Source organism: Nerophis ophidion, linkage group LG10 (assembly GCF_033978795.1).
Source record: "Nerophis ophidion isolate RoL-2023_Sa linkage group LG10, RoL_Noph_v1.0, whole genome shotgun sequence".
Lineage (NCBI taxonomy): Eukaryota > Metazoa > Chordata > Actinopteri > Syngnathiformes > Syngnathidae > Nerophis > Nerophis ophidion.
This window is the reverse complement of record NC_084620.1, coordinates 7,213,275-7,238,274: the sequence shown is the minus strand read 5'-3', so window position 1 is coordinate 7,238,274 and position 25,000 is coordinate 7,213,275. Positions and strand designations below refer to the sequence as shown.

Below are 25,000 nucleotides of genomic sequence, written 5' to 3'. Positions count from 1 at the left end.
GGCTAAAGCTTCCCAACTCCATCTTTCTACTGTGACTTCCCCAATAATAATTGAACAAATTGCAAAAGATTCAGCAACACAGATCTCCCAAATACTGTGAAATTATGCCGTTAAAGCAGACGACTTTTAGCTGTGTGTGTGCGCACCGCTCATACTTCCTAAAAACCTGTGACGTCTTGCGTACACGTCATTATTACACGACGTTTCGAAGACAAAACTCTCATACTTCCTAAAAACCTGTGACGTCTTGCGTACACGTCATTATTACACGACGTTTCGAAGACAAAACTCCCGGAAAATTTTAAATTGTAATTTAGTAAACTAAAAAAGGCCGTATTGGCATGTGTTGCAATGTTAATATTTCATCATTGATATACAAACTATCAGACTGCGTGGTGGGTAGTAGTGGGTTTCAGTAGGCCTTTAACTTTAATCCATCCATCCATTTTTCTACCGCTTATTCCCTTTTTGAGGTTGCGGGGGGCGCTGCCGCCTATCTCAGCTACATTCGGGCTGAAGGCGGGGTACACCCTGGACAAGTCGCTACGCCAACACAGATAGACAGACAACAGTGAATGTGAGTGTGAATGTTGTCTGTGTGTTGGCCCTGCGATGAGTTGGCGACTTGTCCAGGGTGTACCCCGCCTTCCGCCCGATTGTAGCTGTGATAGGCACCAGCGACCCCAAATAAAGAGAATAAGCGGTAGAAAATAGATGGATGGATGAATAAATGACACATGATTATTTTGTGGGCTTCACGGTGGCAGAGGGTTTAGTGCGCCTGCCTCACAATACGAAGTTCCTGCAGTCCTGGGTTCAAATCCAGGCTCGGGATCTTTCTGTGTGGAGTTTGCATGTTCTCCCCGTGAATGCGTGGGTTCCCTCCGGGTACTCCGGCTTCCTCCCACTTCCAAAGACATGCACCTGGGGATAGGTTGATTGGCAACACTAAATTGGCCCTAGTGTGTGAATGTGAGTGTGAATGTTGTCTGTCTATCTGTGTTGGCCTTTGATGAGGTGGCGACTTGTCCAGGGTGTACTCCGCCTTCCGCCCGATTGTAGCTGAGATAGGCGCCAGCGCCCCCCGTGACCCCGAAAGGGAATAAGCGGTAGAAAAAACGGATTATTTTTGTCCCATTTGAACACCCGTAGTAAAGTTCTGCAAAATCCTGCTCTTTGGCCCTTGCTGTTCTTCGAAAAGCTATTTTGCACATGAAGGAGAGCAACATGTCCACATTTGGACACAGCGTGCGCGCGCAGCCCCCCCCCCCCCCCCCCTCCGCGCGTGTAACGGAGCCAGTGGGAGTGGGGGCGGGCTGATGTGATTTGTGTGCAGCAGCAAGAAGAAGGGGCGACATTGTGGATCTTTATCATTCTTTTGGATTTATTTCTTGTTTTTTTCGTCCGTGTAAAGATGGATTACCGCCTGTGTGGACTTTTGCTTCTGTCCGGCTTGTCCTGCGTGTCCACAGGACAGTTCCCCAACGCGCACATGTGAGTACTAAATAAAGTGCCCGCTTACCAGAAGTCGTATTATTAGCAGTACTTGTATTATTAGGCTCTTAGCAGCCTTTTAAGGTATCGAACCACACAACTTATGAAAGCGGAAATATTTGTTTGGAGGTTGTTTTCGCGGCGTGACAAATATTATGCTCGCTCGGGGCGGCTGTCAAATGTGACAAACTTTATTATTTTATTATGTAAATGCACTTATTGTGGTGGGGGTTTAGCAGCTCTGTTGTCTACTTCCGGTTTGAACTTGTTTCTAACTACTCGTGGACAAAAGTATCGGGACACTGTTGCACCAGGTCCAAAATATTCCTCCTGTGAGACTTAGTGCTGTTTTACACTGCAGCCTAGATCCTCGATCAGGGATGTCAAACATGCGGGCCGCGGGCCGGATCAGGCCCGCAAACAGGTTCAATCCGGCCCGCTTGATGAGTTTGCTATGTGTAAAATTGAGCTGCATTTTTCCATCCATCCATCCATTTTCTACCGCTTATTCCCTTTCGGGGTCGCGGGGGGCGCTGGCGCCTATGTCAGCTACAATGGGGCGGAAGGCGGGGTACACCCTGGACAAGTCGCCACCTCATCGCAGGGCCAACAGAGATAGACAGACAACATTCACACTCACATTCACACACTAGGGCCAATTTAGTGTCGCCAATCCCCAGGCATTTAAAAAAACAAAAAAAAAAGAAACAACAAAAAAACGCTGTTCTATGTGTGTCCACTGGATGTCGCAATAGAAATTCTGTTAGGCAAGCAAATAGGGCGAGCAAGTATACCAAGCAAGAGTTACACAATAAAGCGGGGCTGCGAATCCTTCCTTTCGACCCATTGCAAAACCCATCCATCCATCCATCCATTTCCTACCGCTTATTCCCTTTCGGGGTCGCGGGGGGCGCTGGCGCCTATGTCAGCTACAATCGGGCGGAAGGCGGGGTACACCCTGGACAAGTCGCCACCTCATCGCAGGGCCAACAGAGATAGACAGACAACATTCACACTCACATTCACACACTAGGGCCAATTTAGTGTCGCCAATCAACCTATCCCCAGGCATTTAAAAAAACAACAACAAAAAAACGCTGTTCTATGTGTGTCCACTGGATGTCGCAATAGAAATTCTGTTAGGCAAGCAAATAGTTTATACCGGGAGCGAGCAAGTATACCAAGCAAGAGTTACACAATAAAGCGGCGCTGCGAATCCTTCCTTTCGACCCATTGCAAAACCCATCCATCCATCCATCCATTTCCTACCGCTTATTCCCTTTCGGGGTCGCGGGGGGTGCTGGCGCCGGCGCCTATCTCAGCTACAATCGGGCGGAAGGCAGGGTACACCCTGGACAAGTCGCCACCTCATCGCAGGGCCAACACGGATAGACAGACAACATTCACACTCACATTCACACACTAGGGACAATTTAGTGTTGCCAATCAACCTATCCCCAGGCATTTAAAAAAAAATTAAAAAAAAGAAACAACAAAAAAATGCTGTTCTATGTGTGTCCACTGGATGTCGCAATAGAAATTCTGTTAGGCAAGCAAATAGGGCGAGCAAGTATACCAAGCAAGAGTTACACAATAAAGCGGGGCTGCCAATCCTTCCTTTCGACCCATTGCAAAACCCATCCATCCATTTCCTACCGCTTATTCCCTTTCGGGGTCGCGGGGGGTGCTGGCGCCTATCTCAGCTACAATTGGGCGGAAGGCAGGGTACACCCTGGACAAGTCGCCACCTCATCGCAGGGCCAACAGAGATAGACAGACAACATTCACACTCACATTCACACACTAGGGCCAATTTAGTGTTGCCAATCAACCTATCCCCAGGTGCATGTCTTTGGAAGTGGGAGGAAGCCAGAGTACCCGGAGGGAACCCACGCATTCACGGGGAGAACATGCAAACTCCACATTGCAAAACAAATTTAACAAATATTTAAATTTAAAGAAAGTGAACAATATGAGATTTACTTTCAGTCTTTTTTAATTTTTGGTTTGTTGAAACTGTTCACACATTGCACAGCTTTTATTTTTCTATGGATACACAGTGATCCCTAGAAGGAAGGGAGTATCTCAACCCTCTTGAATACCTACGTCAATCAATCAATCAATCAATCAATGTTTACTTATATAGCTCTAAATCACTAGTGTCTCAAAGGGCTGCACAAACCACCACGACATCCTCGGTAGGCCCACATAAGGGCAAGGAAAACTCACACCCAGTGGGACATCGGTGACAATAATGACCCAGTGGGACGTCGGTGACAATGATGACTATGAGAACCTTGGAGAGGAGGAAAGCAATGGATGTCGAGCGGGTCTAACATGATACTGTGAGAGTTCAATCCACAATGGATCCAACACAGTCGCGAGAGTCCAGTCCAAAGCGGATCCAACACAGCAGCGAGAGTCCCGTTCACAGCGGAGCCAGCAGGAAACCATCACAAGCGGAGGCGGATCAGCAGCGCAGAGATGTCCCCAGCCGATACACAGGCAAGCAGTACATGGCCACCGGATCGGACCGGACCCCCTCCACAAGGGAGAGTGGGACATAGAAGAAAAAGAAAAGAAACGGCAGATCAACTGGTCTAAAAAGGGAGTCTATTTAAAGGCTAGAGTATACAAATGAGTTTTAAGGTGAGACTTAAATGCTTCTACTGAGGTGGCATCTCGAACTGTTACCGGGAGGGCATTCCAGAGTACTGGAGCCCGAACGGAAAACGCTCTATAGCCCGCAGACTTTTTTTGGGCTTTGGGAATCACTAATAAGCCGGAGTCCTTTGAACGCAGATTTCTTGCCGGGACATATGGTACAATACAATCGGCAAGATAGGATGGAGCTAGACCGTGTAGTATTTTATACGTAAGTAGTAAAACCTTAAAGTCACATCTTAAGTGCACAGGAAGCCAGTACAGGTGAGCCAGTACAGGCGTAATGTGATCAAACTTTCTTGTTCTTGTCAAAAGTCTAGCAGCCGCATTTTGTACCAACTGTAATCTTTTAATGCTAGACATGGGGAGACCCGAAAATAATACGTTACAGTAGTCGAGGCGAGACGTAACAAACGCATGGATAATGATCTCAGCGTCTTTAGTGGACAGAATGGAGCGAATTTTAGCGATATTACGGAGATGAAAGAAGGCCGTTTTAGTAATGCTTTTAATGTGTGCCTCAAAGGAGAGAGTTGGGTCGAAGATAATACCCAGATTCTTTACCGTGTCGCCTTGTTTAATTATTTGGTTGTCAAATGTTAGAGTTGTATTATTAAATAGAGTTCGGTGTCTAGCAGGACCGATAATCAGCATTTCCGTTTGTATAGTTTGTCTGGTTAGCATAGGATTAATATGAGGTGGTTGATAGTCATTTTTATTAATGCTTTATTTCGTTCAATCCTAGAGAGACTGTGACTCAAAGTTGAATTACTTTGTAGAGACACACTGAGATTAAGTCTAAATTCATTGTCTTCTTCATGGTGTTTTTGAAACTGCACCAATTTTTTCTTCGGAATTTTCAAAAAAATTGGAGTGTTTTGTCAATTATTTGTGATGTGTGTACATTTTCAGAATGTGCTTGTTCTATTTTGGGCTGAAGTGAAACAAAGAAAACTATCTAAAGTTGTCGTAAAAATGTTCAAGTTATTATGCCACAATTTTACTCATTCGGCCCATATGGAAATAGATTTTTCTCCATGTGGCCCCTGAGATAAAATTAGTTTGACACCCCTGCTCTATTTGACAAGAGCACTCGGTTGTTTTGAATTCCTAAAAATGCAAATCGAAGATCGTATGTATGAGAAGAATGCTCTGCTGGTTTATCATGAACCCTGGTCAAAGATTGTTTATACAATAAGAACGCTATAATGTTTTTAAGGAAGGGCTGCAAAAAAGATTGTCTATGCAAGACGACAATGTGTGGATGTTTTTAAATGCACAAATGCAATGCTCAAGGTCCTTTCTTTTTTTATATCCTGTTCTACTGGTTTTACGACCCACTTATCAAAGATCCTCTATATCACAGAGGTGCTCTGCTGGTTTTAAGACCGCACAAGTCAAAGATCCTCTATATCACAGGAGTGTTCTACTGGTTTTAAGACCTCACTCGTTAAAGATCCTCAAACTGGGGTTCTCAACCTTTTTTCAGTGATGTACCCCCGTGAACATTTTTTTTAATTCAAGTACCCCCTAATCAGAGCAAAGCATTTTTGGTTGAAAAAAAGAGATAATGAAGTAAAATACAACACTATGTCAACAGTTTCTGATTTATTAAATTGTATAACAGTGCAAAATATTGCTCATTTGTAGTGGTCTTTCTGGAACTATTTGGGAAAAAAAGATATACAAATAACTAAAAACTTGTTGAAAAATAAACAAGTGATTCAATTATAAATAAAGATTTCTACACATAGAAGTAATCATCAACTTAAAGTGCCCTCTTTGGGGATTGTAATAGAGATCCATCTGGATTCATGAACTTAACTCTAAACATTTCTTTACAAAAAAGACATCTTTAACATCAATATTTATGGAACATGTCCACAAAAAATCAAGCTGTCAACACTGAATATTGCATTGTTGCATTTCTTTTCATAGTTTATGAACATACATTCATATTTTGTTGAAGTATTATTCAATACATATATTTATAAAGGATTTTTGAATTGGTGCTATTTTTAGAATATTTAAAAAAAATGTCACGTACCCCTGGGCATACCTTCAAGTACCCCCAGGGGTACGCGTACCCCCATTTGAGAACCATTGCTCTATATCACATGAGTGTTCTTCTGGTATTAACCACCTCACGAGTCAAAGATCCTCTACATGACAGCAGTGTTTGCTGGTTTTACAACTTCACTAGTCAAAATCCTCTAAAAATGATCTGCAGATTTTAGAACCTCACTATACACTGATCTTCTATATCACAGGAGTCTTGTGTTGGTTTTACAACCTCACTCGTCAAAGATCCTCTATATCACAGGAGTGTTCTGCTGGTGATACAACCTCACTTGTCAAAGATCTTCTATATCACAGGAGTTTTCTGCTGGTTATACAACCTCACTCGTCTAAGATCCCACGTATATAAATGTAGCTTGTCGACTGATTCTCAAACTGATTTAAGTACTGTGTGTTATGTTCTTATATACAAACATAGTGTTACTGTTCAAACTAAGTTTTTTTGCAACAGTGGACACAAATATCAAATACACTTGTTATATAAAACCCTTGTTTTGTCTTTAATGAATACTTAGGCTACTATGCTACTGTATTTTAATGGTGATCATTATAGTGTTGGAGAGCCAAGTGTTTTCTGAGGTGCTACTTGATGAAAAGTTTGAGACCACTGCTCTAAATTATATCACTAGAGCGTTCTGCTGTTTTTAAGGACCAAATGTTGCTTGTCAAAGATTGTATATACAAAAGGAGCATTCTGCTGTTTTTGTTCTTTTTTGACTAATGCAGCTTGTCAAAGATTGTCTGGACTACAGGAGCGTTCTGTTTTTTCTACTAATGTGGCTTGTCAAAGATGGTCTATTCGACGGGAGTATTTTGCTGTTTTTGTTGGACTAATGTGGCTTGTCAAAGATTGTCTATATGATGAGAGTTCTCTGTTTTTAAACCAGCAAATATGCTGGTTATAGATCCTCTATCTGAAAGGATCTGTTTTTGCGTATCTAAAAAAAACTAGGGAAAAGTCCCAGCACACTGCTGTTTTAAGGACATAGTTAAGAAATGGTAGTCAAAGATCCTATATATGGCATGAGTCTTCTAAAAAAACAGAACACTTGCTTGTCAAAGATGGTCTACATGAAGAAAATACTCAGTTGTTTTAAGTATCTTCTTAATAACAGCAATATTGCTGATGTCTTTTTTTAGGATATACTGTGGTTTGTCAAAGATAATCTATGGGACAAAAACACTTGGCAAAATTGCTGGCTATCGATGCTTTGACAGGTGCTGTTTTTAAGGAACTACAGTCAAAAACTCTCGTCAAAGATCATCTTTATGACAAGAATGTGCTGCTCCTTTTTAACTATAGAAACTTGTCAAAGATCCTTTACTTCACAGGAGTCTTCCGCTTCTTGCAATGACCTAGAGTGCTCTGCTGTTTTTAAAAGGCCTTATTGCAAAAAATCTGCCTATATTCTATCCGACAGGAACATTCTGCTGTTTTTAAGGATCTGGAAAAAAAAACAACCAAAAAAACTAGTGAAAGGTCCAAGCACAGCACGCTGCTGTTTCTTGGGACCAAGCTTGTCAAAAATAGGCTACATGACAAGAACGTCCTGCTTTTTTTTTTTTTTAACATACTTAAAAAATGCTCAAAGATCCCCTTTTTGACATGAATGCTCTTCTGTTTCTAGGACATACTTCAAAAATGCTTTTCAAAGATCCTCTATACGCAAGAGTTTTCTGTTTTTTATTTTTTAAGAACCTAGCTTGTCAAAGATGGTCTACGTGACAAGAATGCTCTGCTGTTTTTTTTCTTCTTAGAATGCACTTCAAAAATGCTAGTCAAAGATCCTCCAGATGGCAGGAGTGCTTATGTTTCTTTTTGGCTGTATTATACTTAAAAAATGCATTTCTAAGGGGTACCGAAAGGGACAAGCGGTTGAAAATGGATGGATAGAAGATCCTCTATATGCAAGACTTTTTTACTGTGTTTTTAGGACCTAGCTTGTCAAAGATGGTCTACGTGACAAGAATGCTCTGCTGTTTTTTTCTTCTTAGAATGCACTTCAAAAATGCTAGTCAAAGATCCTCCAGATGACAGTAATGCTTATGTTTCTTTTTGGCTGTATTATACTTAAAAAATGCAATTCTAAGGTGTACCGAAAAGGACAAGCGGTTGAAAATGAATGGATGGAAGAGCCTCTATATGCAAGACTTTTTTACTGTGTTTTTAGGACCTAGCTTGTCAAAGATGGTCTACGTGACAAGAATGCTCTGCTGTTTTTTTTTCTTAGAATGCACTTCAAAAATGCAAGTCAAAGATCCTCCAGATGGCAGGAGTGCTTATGTTTCTTTTTGGCTGTATTATACTTAAAAAATGCATTTCTAAGGGGTACCGAAAGGGACAAGCGGTTGAAAATGGATGGATAGAAGATCCTCTATATGCAAGACTTTTTTACTGTGTTTTTAGGACCTAGCTTGTCAAAGATGGTCTACGTGACAAGAATGCTCTGCTGTTTTTTTTTTCTTAGAATGCACTTCAAAAATGCAAGTCAAAGATCCTCCAGATGACAGAAATGCTTTCCTGTTTTTAGGACATACTTTAAAAATGCTATTCAAAGATCCTCCATATGCGAGCGTTTTCTGGGTTTTTTTTGTTTTTTTTTTAAGAACCTAGCTTGTCAAAGATGGTCTACGTGACAAGAATGTTCTGCTGTCTTTTGTTGTTGAATGTACTTAAAAACATGCTAGTCAAAGATCCTCTAAATGACAGGAATGCTTTTTTCTTTTTGGATATATTGTACTTTAAAAATGCTAATAAAATGGGGACAAGCAGTACAAAATGGATGGATGGAAGATCCTCTATATGCAAGACTTTTCTACGGTTTTTCTAGGACCTAGCTTGTCAAAGATGGTCTACATGACAAGAATGCTCTGCTGTTTTTTTTTCTTTCTAGAAAGTACTTTAAAAATGCTAGTCAAAGATCCCCTATATGACAAGAATGCTCTCCTGTTTTTTAGGACATACTTCAAAAATGCTATTCAAAGATCCTCCATATGCAAGAGTTTTCTGTTTTTTTTTTAAATTTTTTTAAGAACCTAGCTTCTCAAAGATGGTCTACGTGACAAGAATGCTCTGCTGTTTCTTTTGTTGAATGTACTTGAAAATGCTATTCAAATATCCTCTATATCAGTGGTCCCCAACCACCGGGCCGTGCCCCAATTTTTTTATTAAATTTTTATTTAAAAAAAAAAAAAAAAGTAAAATTTTTTTTTGTTTGTTAAATCAACATAAAAAACCCAATATACACTTACAATTAGTGCACCAACCACCAAAACGTCCCTTTTTCATGACAAAGGAAAAAAAAAAAAAAAAAAAAAGGACACCCCCCCCACCCCACCCGGGCCGCGGGACAAATTATTAAGCGTTGACCGGTCCGCGGATACAAAAAGGTTGGGGACCACTGCTCTATATGACAGGAATGCTTTTTTCATTTTGGAAGTACTGTACTTCAAAAATGCTACTAAAAGGGGTACCGAAAGGGACACACAGTAGAAAATGGATGGATGGAAGATCCTCTATATGCAAGATTTCTATTGTTTTTTTTAGGACCTAGCTTGTCAAAGAGTCTACAGACAAGAATGCTCGGCTGTTTTTTTTTTTATAGAAAGTACTTGAAAAATGCTAGTCAAAGATCCCCTATGTGACAAGAATGCTCCCCTGTTTTTTAGGACATACTTAAATGCTATTAAAAGAGGTACTGAAAGGGACAAGCGGTAGAAAAATGGATGGATGGAAGATCCTCTATATGCAAGTTTTCTACTGTTTTTTTTAGGACCTAACATGTCAAAGATGGTCTACGTGACAAGAATGTTCTGCTGTCTTTTGTTGTTGAATGTACTTAAAAACATGCTAGTCAAAGATCCTCTAAATGACAGGAAGGCTTTTTTTCTTTTTGGATATATTGTACTTTAAAAATGCTATTAAAATGGTGACAAGCAGTACAAAATGGATGGATGGAAGATCCTCTATATGCAAGACTTTTCTACGGTTTTTCTAGGACCTAGCTTGTCAAAGATGGTCTACATGACAAGAATGCTCTGCTGTTTTTTTTTTCTTTCTAGAAAGTACTTTAAAAATGCTAGTCAAAGATATGACAAGAATGCTCTCCTGTTTTTTAGGACATACTTCAAAAATGCTATTCAAAGATCCTCCATATGCAAGAGTTTTCTGTTGTTTTTTTTATTTTTTAAGAACCTAGCTTCTCAAAGATGGTCTACGTGACAAGAATGTTCTGCTGTCTTTTGTTGTTGAATGTACTTAAAAACATGCTAGTCAAAGGTCCTCTAAATGACAGGAATGCTTTTTTCTTTTTGGATATATTGTACTTTAAAAATGCTATTAAAATGGGGACAAGCTGTACAAAATGGATGGATGGAAGATCCTCTATATGCAAGACTTTTCTACGGTTTTTCTAGGACCTAGCTTGTCAAAGATGGTCTACATGACAAGAATGCTCTGCTGTTTTTTTTTCTTTCTAGAAAGTACTTTAAAAATGCTAGTCAAAGATATGACAAGAATGCTCTCCTGTTTTTTAGGACATACTTCAAAAATGCTATTCAAAGATCCTCCATATGCAAGAGTTTTCTGTTGTTTTTTTTATTTTTTAAGAACCTAGCTTCTCAAAGATGGTCTACGTGACAAGAATGCTCTGCTGTTTCTTTTGTTGAATGTACTTGAAAATGCTATTCAAAGATCCTCTATATCAGTGGTCCCCAACCACCGGGCCGTGGCCCGATTGGTACCGGGCCGCAGAAGAATTTTTTATTAATTTTTATTTAAGAAAAAAAAAAAAAAAAAATTCTGTTTTTGTTTTGTTTTTTTGTTTGTTTAATCAATATAAAAAAAACAATATACACTTACAATTAGTGCACCAACCACAAAAACGTCCCTTTTTCATGACAAAAACTTCCCTTTTTCATGACAAAGAAAAAAAAAAAAAAAGACACCACCCCACCCCACCCGGGCCGCGGGACAAATTATTAAGCGTTGACCGGTCCGCGGATACAAAAAGGTTGGGGACCACTGCTCTATATGACAGGAATGCTTTTTTCATTTCGGAAGTACTGTACTTCAAAAATGCTACTAAAAGGGGTACCGAAAGGGACACACAGTAGAAAATGGATGGATGGAAGATCCTCTATATGCAAGATTTCTATTGTTTTTTTTAGGACCTAGCTTGTCAAAGAGTCTACAGACAAGAATGCTCGGCTGTTTTTTTTTTAATAGAAAGTACTTGAAAAATGCTAGTCAAAGATCCCCTATGTGACAAGAATGCTCCCCTGTTTTTTAGGACATACTTAAATGCTATTAAAAGAGGTACTGAAAGGGACAAGCGGTAGAAAAATGGATGGATGGAAGATCCTCTATATGCAAGTTTTCTACTGTTTTTTGTAGGACCTAACATGTCAAAGATGGTCTATGTGACATGAATGCTCTCCTTTTTGTTTTGTTTTTAGGACATGCTTAAAAAATGATAGTCAAAAATCCTTTATAAGACAAGAATGCCCTGCTGTGTCTTTCTTTTTCGACGTACTTCACAAATGCTATTCAAAAATCCTCTTTATGCAAGACTGTTCTGTTATTTTTAGGACCTTGCTTGTCAAAGATGGTCTACATGACAATAAAACCTCTGCTGGGTTTTTTAAAATTATTTTTTTACGACGTTCTTTAAAAACGCTGGTCAAAGATTGCCTACTATACCTGTGTTTTTCAACCTTTTTTGAGCCAAGGCACATTTTTTGCGTTGAAAAAAAGCGGAGGCACACCACCAGCAGAAATCATTAAAAACAAAACTCAGTTGACAGTAAAAAGTCCTTGTGGCAATTGTTGGATATGACTTTAAACCAGAACCAAGCATGTATCTCCATAGCTCTTGTCTCAAAGTAGGTGTACTGTCACCACCTGTCAGATCTCACCCTGACTTATTTGGAGTTTTTTGCTGTTTTCCTGTGTGTACTGTTTTAGTTTCTGTCTTGCGCTCCTATTTTGGTATCTTTTTCTCTTTTTTTTTGGTATTTTCCTGTAGCAATATTTCCCGCATCGATTTTGTTTTTATCCTTCTTTGTGGGGAAACAAAGAAGGATATTGTCCTGGTTGAAAGAAGCCATTATCGGTTTTCATGTCATGTTCGGATGTACATTGTGTACTCCATCTTTGCTCCACAGTAAGTCTTTGCTGTCGTCCAGCATTCTGTTTTTGTTTACTTTGTAGCCATTTCAGTTTTAGTTTCCTTCTGCATAGCCATCCCTAAGCTTCAATGCCTTTTCTTAGGGGCACTTACTTTTTTGTTTAAAAATAAATATTTTTTTACCTGTACGCTGTATCCGACATCTACAGAGCACGTAGCTACCGGCTGCAACCTACTGATATGGAAGAGAATTACACGGTTACTCTGCCGAGCTCTCGGCAGCACCGACACTCAACAACAACACATTTTTTGCTGACTATAATTACTGGCAAACATTTTTTTTTCCACAAATAGGTGACATTAGATAATCTCCCACTGCACACGCGGCACAGTGGTTGAAAAACATTGATCTATAAGGCAGGAGCATTGTGCTGGTTTTATTGTGAGTTACATTAGTTGACACAAAGTTGCAAAAGCTTCCACATGATTTTGATTGGGGGTGAGGGGGACGTTGGTCAAAGGTCACAGACGGACTTCCACTCCAAACTCATCCCAGCGTGCCTTCACCTATTTGCTGCGCTTAGACGCCCAATGACAAAAGTCAAATGGACAGGTTTTTGGTCATGGGGGAGATTATTTAAAGGGGCGTGGCCACATCCTCCACCCTCAGTGGCGGTGGCGAGCCCTGATGGCACTCAGCCTAATGGGCCGCTGCGGTGATGTCAGACTTGCAGATGTTTCATGGCCACTAAGTGGATTGATCCGTGGCTTGCAGGTGGGCGGGCCCTCCCCTCCACCCCCCCCACCGTACGTGGTGTGCACATTGGCTATATTCTTAGACACTGTCGCAAAGGTCACGTGACCGCTCCTTTTGCCTCGCTTCAAAGAGGACGCCCAGTGGGATACACAGTGGTGGTCTACACCCATGCACCCTTTCGCCATTGTCATGATGTCATGGGTCAGCCTTCATTGGCGCCATGCAACCGTCGGATATTGATCCTCTACGTTGATATGTACTCTCCCGTATCACTCTTTCACTTTGTCAGCTTTTCTTTTGTCCACTTTTTTTTTTTTTTCCCCGTTGGATTTATTTATTTTTTTAAAGACTAACTCGATTTCATGCTCAGCTAAAGAGCCACGCCGCTCTGCTCGCTGTCTTGTCTCGGCCGATCTCCTCGGCCGCGGTAATGTGAGGAGGCACTTTATGCGAACACAACATAGGAGCAGCAGCAGGGCGCCGAGGGGGAGGGGCTCTTTCAACATGGTCACGGGGAGACGCCATAGGAGCGCCCTTTTTGAGATGTATCGCGATATCTACCTTCTTATATCGCTATATACAGAGGTGGGTAGTAACGCGCTACATTTACTCCGTTACATCTACTTGAGTAACTTCTGGGATGAATTGTACTTCTAAGTAGTTTTATTGCAACACACTTTTACTTGAGTATATTTATAGAGAAGAAACGCTACTTTTAGTCTGCTCCATTTATCTAGATTCAGGTCGCTACCCGCTACTGATTTTTATCGATCTGTTAATGCACGCTTTGTTTGTTTTGGTTTTTTCAGACAGTCCTTCAAAGGAGGTTCTATCACATGCCTGCGTTTCACCAATCAAATGCAGTCACTGGTGACGTTTGACTCCGTTTCACCAATCAAAGAGTCAGGCGGTCACATGATTAACTGCACACTTTTTAATTTTTTTTTATAAACCTTTATTTTTAAATTTCAACATTTAAAAACAGTTAAAAATAATATTCAAAGTAAGTACAAAAACAGTACAAAATAGTATAAAAAACGTACAAAACAGCGCCAGGGTGTTGTAAATTCAAATGAACTAAAATAGAATGCAAAAAATATATATATATAAATATATATATATAATATAAACAAATTGCAAAGCCATAGGCTCACTCAATCACAGTAAATAACTTAAAGGCCTACTGAAAGCCACTACTACCGACCACGCAGTCTGATAGTTTATATATCAATGATGAAATATTAACATTGCAACACATGCCAATACGGCCATTTTAGTTTACTAAATTGCAATTTTTAATTTCCCAGGAGTTTCTTGTTGAAAACGTCGCATAATGATGACGTGTACGCTTGATGTCACGAGCTGTTAAAGAATATGAGCGCTGCGCACACACACAGCTAAAAGTCGTCTGCTTTAACCGCATAATTACACAGTATTTTGGAGATCTGTGTTGCTGAATCTTTTGCAATTTGTTCAATTAATAATGGAGAAGTCACAGTAGAAAGATGGAGTTGGGAAGTTTTAGCCGTTAGCCACACAAATACACAGTGATTCCTTGTTTAAAATTCACGGAGGTGAAACTTTACTATGGATCACAGCGGTCAAGCGAACATGGATCCCAACCGAATGTCAACCAGCAGGTTTCGGTGAGAAAATTGTGGTAAAAAGTCGCTTCTTACCGGATATCAGTTGAGCTTGTGCCGCCCATACAGCTGCTGTCGACTCCCCTGAGACACACACCTCCGACTATCAGGTACTGTTAAACTCATTAAAACACTAGCAACACAATAGAAAGATAAGGGATTTCCCAGAATTATCCTAGTAAATGTGTCTAAAAACATCAGAATCCGTCCCAATGCAATTGCGTTTTTTTTTTTTTTTTTTTTTCCTAGTCCGTCGCAATCAATATCCTCAAACACGAATCTTTCATCCTTGTTCAAATTGTCGTTTTCTCGGTCCGAATAGCAGTTTTTGTTGGAGGCTCCCATTAAAATCAATGTGAATATGTGAGGAGCCATCAACATGTGACGTCATCGTCTGCGACTTCCGGCAGAGGCAGGGCTTTTCTCTTAGTACCAAAAGTTGCGAACTTTATCATGGATGTTCTCTTCTAAATCCTTTCAGCAAAAATATGGCAATATCGCGAAATGATCAAGTATGACACATAGAATGGACCTGCTATCCCCGTTTAAAGAAGAAAATCTCATTTCAGTAGGCCTTTAAATTTGAAACACAGCATCATCGTTTTCACAGCTTTTTGATTGTTAGAGTTAGAGTGTTTTAATGTAGAGTTCTAAATTGTTTTAAAGGCACAAAAAACAGGTCGGGTATTGAGAAACTTACATTTATGAATATAAAACTTAGCCAATGGTATAATGAGGTTGCAAAGGTAAAATTCATTTTCAATACAATATAAAACCAAATATATATTATTTAATACATATTATTGTTTTAGTTGCTTAAGAGATATTCCTGGCTGTGAATTTGTTCATTGCTATTTTTATGTTTTTGTGCATTACTTGTTGCCGGCATCATTAAACGAACAGGTTACTCATCAGTTACTCAATACTTGAGTAGTTTTTTTCAACATACTTTTTAATTTTACTCAAGTTAATATTTAAGTGACTACTCCTTACTTTTACTTGAGTAATACATCTCTAAAGTAAGAGTACTCTTACTTGAGTACAATTTCTGGCTACTCTACCTACCTCTGCTTGTGATAAAATATCGGTATTGCGAAATGGTAACAGTACAACATCGATATTGTTTGATTTCTACCGATATTCAGAGATGCTGGGATATCTCGAGTGATACAATATTATTGGATTTTTTTGTGATGCAATATTGATATTGTGCGATTTTGGCTGCTACTGTTTGGATATTTTGAGATAGCATAATATCACTAATGGTACAATATTGATACTGTGATATGTCTAGTGATACAATATCAATATTGGGACATACTGTATTGTAGCATTTCAGCTGGTGCAGTATCAAAATTGCAATATCTCTGTTGGTATTATGTCGATACTGTGATATCTCTAATGGTACAATATCGATATTTTGACATCTCTAATGGTTTATATTGGGAAACATTGTGATATCTCGAATAATACAATATCAGTATCTGTAGTGACACGATATTGATATTAGGGCTGCAAAACTTTGGGTGTCCCACGATTCGATTCAATATCGATTCTTGGGGTCTCGATTCGGTAATCGATTTTTTTCGATTCAACCCGATTCTCTATTCAAAAACGATATTTTTCCGATTCAAAACGATTCTGTATTAATTTAATACATAGGATTTCAGCAGGCTCTACCCTAGTCTGCTGACATGCTAGCAGAGTAGTAGATATTTAAAAAAAATATTTTTTATAATTGTAAAGGACAATGTTTTATCAACTGATTGCAATAATGTAAATTGGTTTTAACTATTAAATGAACCAAAAATATGACTTATTTTATCTTTGTGAAAACATTGGACACAGTGTGTTGTCAAGCTTATGAGATGCGATGCAAGTGTAAGCCACTGTGACACTTTCTTTTTTTTCTTTAAATGCCAGCATCCGTGATGGAATAAGGGTGCATTAGTGCCCAAGGCATGGGTAACTTACACATCTGTGAAGGCACCATTAATGCTGAATGGTCCATACAAGTTATGGAGCAACATATGTTGTCATCCAAGCAACGTTATCTTGGACGCCCCTGCTTATTTCAGCAAGACAATGCTAAGCCACGTGTTACAACTGTGTGGCTTCGTAGTAAAAGAGTGCTCCAGACCTGTCTCCCATCGAAAATGTGTGGCGCATCATGAAGCGTAAAACACGACAGCTTAGACCCCGGACTGTTGAACGACTGAAGCTCTACATAAAACAAGAATGGGAAATAATTCCACTTTCAGAGCTTCAACAATTAGTTTCCTCAGTTCCCAAACGTTTATTGAGTTTTGTTAAAAGAAAAGGTGATGTAACACAATGGTGAACATGCCCTTTCCCAACTACTTTGGCACATGTTGCAGCCATGAAATTATATGTTAATTATTATTTACAAAACAAAATAAGGTGTATGAGTTTGAACATCAAATATGTTGTCTTTGTAGTGTATTCAACTGAATATGGGTTGAAAAGGATTTTTGGGTCCAAAGTGGGGGGGAAGAAAAATACTGTACGTGTATTGTGACATTTTTCTAATATTAAAATAGATATAGTGAATTTTTTACTGGTACAGCGTTCTCACTAGTGATGTAATGATATTACTCATATTGAATAACAAATAGACAAATGCGCGCTGACCTCGGATCCTTCTATTATGAGTGCGGATGAAAGACAACAACTCTGGAATGCCAAAGTGCGCTACATTAGCTAAGTGCTTGTTGTGTAACTTCTAATTACAATTGCATGAAAAAAAACTACATGCAAAAAAAGTCCAAAGTTTGACCCTGTTGTTTTTCTAACCTGAAAAACAAATTAAAGTCAAACATTCTCCGGAGCGGATAGTTGACCTTGTGAAAGGAAGGCCAATTAAGGCGGTGGTACAACTAAAGTGTTTAATATAAAAGTATACAGATGTGTTTCCTGTGCTGCAGCTGTTGGCTATTGCCCAGGTTGCTATGGTAACAGTGCAGTGGAAACATTGTTGGGAATTTCCATGTGGCAAAAAAGGATGACAGTTGCTGCCAATGAAAAAAAAAAAAAATAAACAACTGAGAGGAAGAACTTGAATCCACAAAAAAAGGGGAAGAGGGAAGACAGTGACTGCTGTTTTTGAGGATTTTTCAAAGGCCTACTGAAATTAGATTTTCTTATTCAAGCGGGGATAGCAGGTTCATTCTATGTGTCATACTTGATCATTTCGAGATATTGCCATATTTTTGCTGAAAGGATTTAGTAGAGAACATCCACAATAAAGTTTGCAGCTTTTTGTCGCTAATAAAAAAGCCTTGCCTGTACCGGAAGTGGCAGACGATGACGTCACCCTTATGAGAGCTCCTCACATCCTCACATTGTTATAATGGGAGCCTCCAACAAAAAGAGCTATACGGACCGAGAAAACGACAATCTCCCATTAATTTGAGTGAGGATGAAAGATTCGTGGCTGAGGATATTGATAGCGAAGAACTAGAAAAAATAAAATAAAAATAAAGTTGAAAAAAAAAAGGCGATTGCAATGTGAGCGATTCATATGTTTTAAACACATTTACTAGGATAATTATGGAGGATCCCTTATCTGCTTATTGTTTTAATAGTGTTTTAGTGAGATTTTAAAGAATGTAAAGACATACTTCGAGGTCGGACTGCTGCGGTGAACACGCAGTGTCTCAGAGAGAAGCAGAGGAGCCAAGCTCACAGCTGCCTTTTTTGACATGACAGCTGCTGCAGGTAGACGAATAATCCATTGATGTCTCCGGTAAGATATATATCACAATTTCCCCATCCAAAAATATTCTGGTTGACATAAAGAAAACATGTTCACTTGACCGCTCCGCCTCACAACAAACAAAGAAACACCGGCTGTGTCTCGGTGCTAAAGACAGCTGCAATCCACCGCTTTCCACCAACAGCATTGTTCTTTATAGTTTCCATTATTGAAAGAACAAATTGCAAAAGATTCAGCAACACAGATGTCCAAAATAACGTGTAGTTACGCCATGAACAGAGACGACTTTTAGCCGTGTTTGGTGCAGCGCTAATATTTCCTTCTGTGACGTCACGCGTTCGCGTCATCATTCCGCAACGTTTTCAACAAGAAACTCGCGGGAAATTTAAAATTGCAATTTAGTCAACTAAAAAGGCCGTATTGGCATGTGTTGCAATGTTAAAGGGGAACATTATCACCGGACCTATGTAAGCGTCAATATATACCTTGATGTTGCAGAAAAAAGGCCATATATTTTTTTAACAGATTTCCGAACTTTAAACGGGTGACTTTTGGCGAATTAAACGCCTTTCTATTTATCACTCTCGAAGCGATGATGTCAGAACGTGACGTCACCTAGGTAATAAAGCCACCATTTTCTCAAACACATTACAAACACCGCGTCTCAGCTCTGTTATTTTCCGTTTTTTCGACAATTTTCTGGAACCTTGGAGACATCTTGCCTCCTCGGTGTAACAACACTTAAAAGGGAGCGATTCAAGTTGCACCACTGTCCCCAAGATGCGAAAGTGGCAGGAAATTGGACGAAATTTGTTCAAAATACGAGAGTGTGGGGAAAGCCGACGAAATGCTCAGTCGTTTGTTCCGCACACTTTACCGATGAAAGTTATGCTACTACAAAGATGGCAAGATTCTGTGGATATCCTGCGACACTCAAAGCAGATGCATTTCCAACGATAAAGTCAAAGACATCTGCCACCAGACCCCCATTGAATGTGCCGGAGTGTTTGCACATCTTACCGGCGATGCTAAGGCAGACATGGCACAGAGATGTATGGATAACCTGCAGATGTATTTCCAACGATAAAGTCAACGAAATCACAAAGGTGAGTTTTGTTGATGTTGTTGACTTATGTGCTAATCAGACATATTTGGTCGCGGCATGACTGCCAGCTAATCGATGCTAACATGCTATTTAGGCTAGCTGTATGTACATTTGAAACTATATTTACATCAAGCGTTTCCCTCCACCCACATTTAATGCTAAACAAACACTTACCAATCGATGGATTTAAGCTGATCCAGTGTCACAAGATGCAAAACTTCTGATCGTTGGTCTGCACAATTTACCGGCGATGCTAAGGAAAACATGGCCGAATAGCTATTCGCTCAATAGCTTCAGTTTCTTCTTCAATTTTGTTTTCGCTATCTGCCTCCATACTCCAACCATCCGTTTCAACACATGCGTAATCTGTTGAATCGCTCAAGCCGCTGAAATCCGAGTCTGAATCCGAGCTAATGTCGCTATATCTTGCTGTGCTATCCGTATTGGCATCACTGGATGACGTCACAGGAAAATGGACGATGGCTTCACGGATAGCGAAAATCAGGTTCTTTTAAAGCTTTTTTTAGGGATATTCCGGGATGGGTAAAATTTTGAAAAAAACTTCGAAAAATAAAATAAGCCACTGGAAACTGATTTTTATTGGTTTTAACCCTTCTGAAATTGTGATAATGTTCCCCTTTAATGTTCATTGATATATAAACTATCAGACTGCGTGGTCGGTAATAGTGGGTTTCAGTAGGCCTTTAATGATGTTGACACGCACATCTCTAAATGTGCTGAAGCGGCCATTAAAGTCCTCGTTGGGATTCTGCACTGGAGGAGGCGTTTAAGTGCTTGGAAAATCTCCCAGGAGCTCCAGGTGTGTTGCAGAGAAAAGTGGGCCCTTGACACCCAGGAATGGCTTCGTGGAGAGCCACCCTCAACGGAGTGGTAGTGACGAGACACAAAAAGTGTGTAAAGGACGTTTTTTTTTTTTTTCAGACATCCGGGAAGTAGCTGCCATGGCTCATGGAGGCGTCCTCATAAATCGTTGGTCATTTTGTTCAAAGAGGGGCTGGATTGGCTGTAATCTATTTATACGCAGTGGCTACATTTGTGTGAGACGAGAGTGGCTAAGTGGATGGATGGGTAGCGACGCTAGCGCCAATGTGCGGAGGTGACGGGGCGCTCATCCTCGTGGTGTCGTCTCTGGAGTCCAGTTGGACGTGACAGTGAGCAGAGTGAAAGATGGCTGCAGGGGGGGGGTGGCGAGCCGCGATGAGGCAAGAAGAGTGACTCTTTGAGTGTAATAGGGTCGGGATATGTGGGGATCCTTTTTGGAGGGTCAATCAGCTCCAGTTAGGCTATCAAATATAACTACAGGAAGACAATTCAGTAGGAATTGCGTGCGAACGTTGAAACGCCGACCTTGAACTAAATGCTGGTGGAATGTAATTTAGGTACCATACATAGATTGCAGTGTCTCAGTGCATATTTCCTTCTCTATACGCTGAGGAAATGGGTTCTAACATTAGCACGGCTGTCATGGCAATGTGAAAAGTATGGAGACAGCCAAATCCCACGATAAAATAATTCCTTATTGGTGTTTGCATATCGTGGACTACTTGTACCAAGCTATATAGCAATCTGAAAGGTTTGAAACCGTAGCCTTTAGGTACACCTTGGTAAGATATCTCCTCTTTAGTTTTGGGCGTACATTAAGCTGCTAAGTATGCTTGTTTTCACCTGTATTACGATTGGTAGCGTTGGTTGTAGTTAGTTTAAGTCTCTTTTTTAATTTTTTCACTGATAGTACTGACAATAGGGCTGGGCGATATGGCCTTTTATTAATATTTCAATATTTTTAGGCCGAGTAACGATACACGATATATATATATCGATATTTTGCCTTTGCCTTGAATGAACAGTTGATGCATATAATCACAGATGATTCTGTGTCTATTCTAAAACATTTTCGTTATTAAGCAGTGGCACAAACATGTCATTTCCACAAAAGAAAGTGCAAGATTGTCAGACATTTTAAAACAAGCTATTAGTGCACTTTTGTGCATGATGTCACTAAGACGACGTATCAAAACAACACTGTATAAAAGTGAACTTTTTGTACAGAACGCAAATACAATAGTTTAAAACAAATCAAGTGCACTTTTGTGCATGATGTCACCAAGATGACATATCAAAACATTAAATTGAATTTAATAATTTAATAATACAACTCTAACATTTGACAACCAATTAATTAAACAGGGCGACACGGTAAAGAATCTGGGTATTATCTTTGACCCAACTCTCTCCTTTGAGGCACACATTAAAAGCGTTACTAAAACGGCCTTCTTTCATCTCCGTAATATCGCTAAGATTCGCTCCATTCTGTCGACTAAAGACGCTGAGATCATTATCCATGCGCTTGTTACGTCTCGCCTCGACTACTGTAACGTATTATTTTCGGGTCTCCCCATGTCTAGCATTAAAAGATTACAGTTGGTACAAAATGCGGCTGATAGACTTTTGACAAGAACAAGAACGTTTGCCTATACTGGCTCACCTGCACTGGCTTCCTGTGCACTTAAGATGTGACTTTAAGGTTTTACTACTTACGTATAAAATACTACACGGTCTAGCTCCATCCTATCTTGCCGATTGTATTGTACCATATGTCCCGGCAAGAAATCTGCGTTCAAAGGACTCCGGCTTATTAGTGATTCCCAAAGCCCAAAAAAAGTCTGCGGGCTATAGAGCGTTTTCCGTTCGGGCTCCAGTACTCTGGAATGCCCTCCCGGTAACAGTTCGCGATGCCACCTCAGTAGAAGCATTTAAGTCTCACCTTAAAACTCATTTGTATACTCTAGCCTTTAAATAGACTCCATTTTTAGACCAGTTGATCTGCTGTTTCTTTTCTTTTTCTTCTATGTCCCACTCTCCCCTGTGGAGGGGGTCTGGTCCGATCCGGTGGCCATGTACTGCTTGCCTGTGTATCGGCTGGGGACATCTCTGCGCTGCTGATCCGCCTCCGCTTGGGATGGTTTCCTGCTGGCTCCGCTGTGAACGGGACTCTCGCTGCTGTGTTGGATCCGCTTTGGACTGGACTCTCGCGACTGTGTTGGATCCATTATGGATTTGAACTTTCACAGTATCATGTTAGACCCGCTCGACATCCATTGCTTTCCTCCTCTCTAAGGTTCTCATAGTCATTATTGTCACCGACGTCCCACTGGGTCATTATTGTCACCGATGTCCCACTGGGTGTGAGTTTTCCTTGCCCTTATGTGGGCCTACCGAGGATGTCGTGGTGGTTTGTGCAGCCCTTTGAGACACTAGTGATTTAGGGCTATATAAGTAAACATTGATTGATTGATTGATATATTTTTATCATCATGATTTTCAATTTTTTTGAATACAGAAAGTGATTGACATTGTTTGGTTCCACTGTCAATTGTGTTCCATAAACAACTTTGATTGAAATGCATATTTCTATTATCACTCGTCTAAATGTAGATTTCAGCACTTTGTATGTAAAATGATATATTAAGCAAATGTATAAACAGTGTTGTAACATCATGAGGCGATTATACATTAATATTTATTACAAGCGGCCTTTTGAGGGAAGCCGTAACTTCCAGTAGCCCTCACCAAAAAAAAATTGACACTCCTGGTTTATACTAGCAAAATAAGCTAAAATGATAATTACGGTTGGGCGATATTGGCTTTTATTAATATCTCAGTATTTTTATGCCATATCGCGATATACGAAATATATCTCGATATTTTGCCTTAGCCTTGAATGAACACCTGATGCATATAATCACAGCAGTATGACGATTCTATGTGTCTACATTAAAACATTCTTCTTCATACTGCATTAATATATGCTCATTTTAAACTTTCATGCAGAAAAGGAAATCACAACTAAGTCAATTAACCAAAACTGTATTTATTAAATACTCTTCATTCTCTTGCGGGTGACTTTTTAAATGAAAGAACAAATTAGTAGTGCTGCTACCTTTTGTAGCAACACTTCTGCTGCAGACTTTGCATATTGCTGTTGTCTGCTCAATATCTTCCCGCTTGAAGCCAAACCACCTGCTGGTTTTTTGGGGCATTACTTGTTCTTCCTCCATTTGTGATCAGTTTCGCACCTTCTCTCTCTTGTAATGACACTTGCAACTCTCTGCTTGCACGACATGTCTCAGCTAACGTTAGCCATGCTGCTACCGCTCTGCTCGGTGAGAGCGTATAACGCTACATGCGTGACAGTATGTGACATATGTAAGGAAGTGGGCTTGTTTTACGTCTCTGTGAGAAGGAGAGACGAGAAGGAGTGAGAAATGCATGCAGTTTAATGCCCGCAGCTAAAAGCAACTGCGTGAGGACGTATACTCGAATATTACGATATAGTCATTTTCTATATTGCACAGAGCCAAACCCGTAATATATCATTTATATCGATATATCGCCCAGCCCTAATAATAATATAAAATGTTAGCATGTTAACGCTAACATGGGAACTGTTGCCGTACTTCTAACATGGTGCCAAGTTATGAACTCTGTGATTTGTAGGTTATAGGGCAGGGGTGCCCATTACGTCGATCGCGATCGACTGGTCGATCTCGGAGGGTGTGTCAGTCGATCTCAAGCCAGGCATTAAAAAATAGACATAAAAATGAGCAATCATCAATCATACCAAGACTTCACTTTCGTCAGTTGTTTGACAATCTCGGCACCCGAGGATCTTGTGAGATGACGCTGGCTGCTGCGAGCTCATATTTAAGAAAAAAATCACTAACAGGGCGGACGCAGAGAAACACATTTTATTTCTAGAGACTCCGTACCTACTGTCAAAACTCTAAAGACCGACAGCACAGTTCCTGTCTTCACCATAAAAGACCTGTTTCATCCTGCCTGTGCTAACAAAATAAGAGTCTCAGAAAGCTAGCGTGCACAAGCTAGCAAGCTACGGAGTTTGATGCCAATGTATTTCTCCCCCGCCCTCAGCGACCGCTTTCTCACTTACTTGCCCACCCGCACACTCACTGACGTCACTCACCTGCTGCCAGACATTAAAGGGCCACACACATATGCTACTCTCATAACAAAGTGTTTAAAAACGAGTATGCAAGTTGGACAAATGAGATGCCAAATCCAACCACTTTCATGTGGTATTGGACAGAAAGGAGGACTTTTTTTTCCTCCATTTGAAAATGCGGACGTTATCAGCACCACTGTCTAATTCCAATCAATGCAAGTCATCAGAATCAAATACACCAACTTATATTCTTGTCTTCATGAAAGAAAGGAATCTATGTGTGTTAAACATGCTTGTATTATCATTAAACACCATTAACTTGTTAACAAAAATGTCTGTTTCATAAATAAATAAATATAAATTATAAATAGGAATGAGGTAGATCTCCTCGACTTGGTCAATTGAAAAGT

General features: G+C 40.0%; 1 protein-coding gene across 4 annotated transcripts in view; it reads left to right on the top strand.

The window, feature by feature from the left end:
- The window catches only part of cacna2d1a (calcium channel, voltage-dependent, alpha 2/delta subunit 1a), a 217,053-nt gene that overhangs the window by 14,270 nt on the left and 177,783 nt on the right, over positions 1 to 25,000 (top strand). The window contains exon 1 of one of the 4 annotated variants that reach the window (XM_061912204.1): positions 1,316 to 1,494. The exons of the other annotated variants lie outside the window; for them this stretch is intronic. Within the exon in view, the coding sequence (XP_061768188.1) occupies positions 1,415 to 1,494 (80 nt within the window). The 5' untranslated portion in view covers positions 1,316 to 1,414. Of the gene's footprint in view, positions 1 to 1,315; positions 1,495 to 25,000 lie in introns of those variants that run through there. 4 annotated transcript variants of the gene reach the window in all.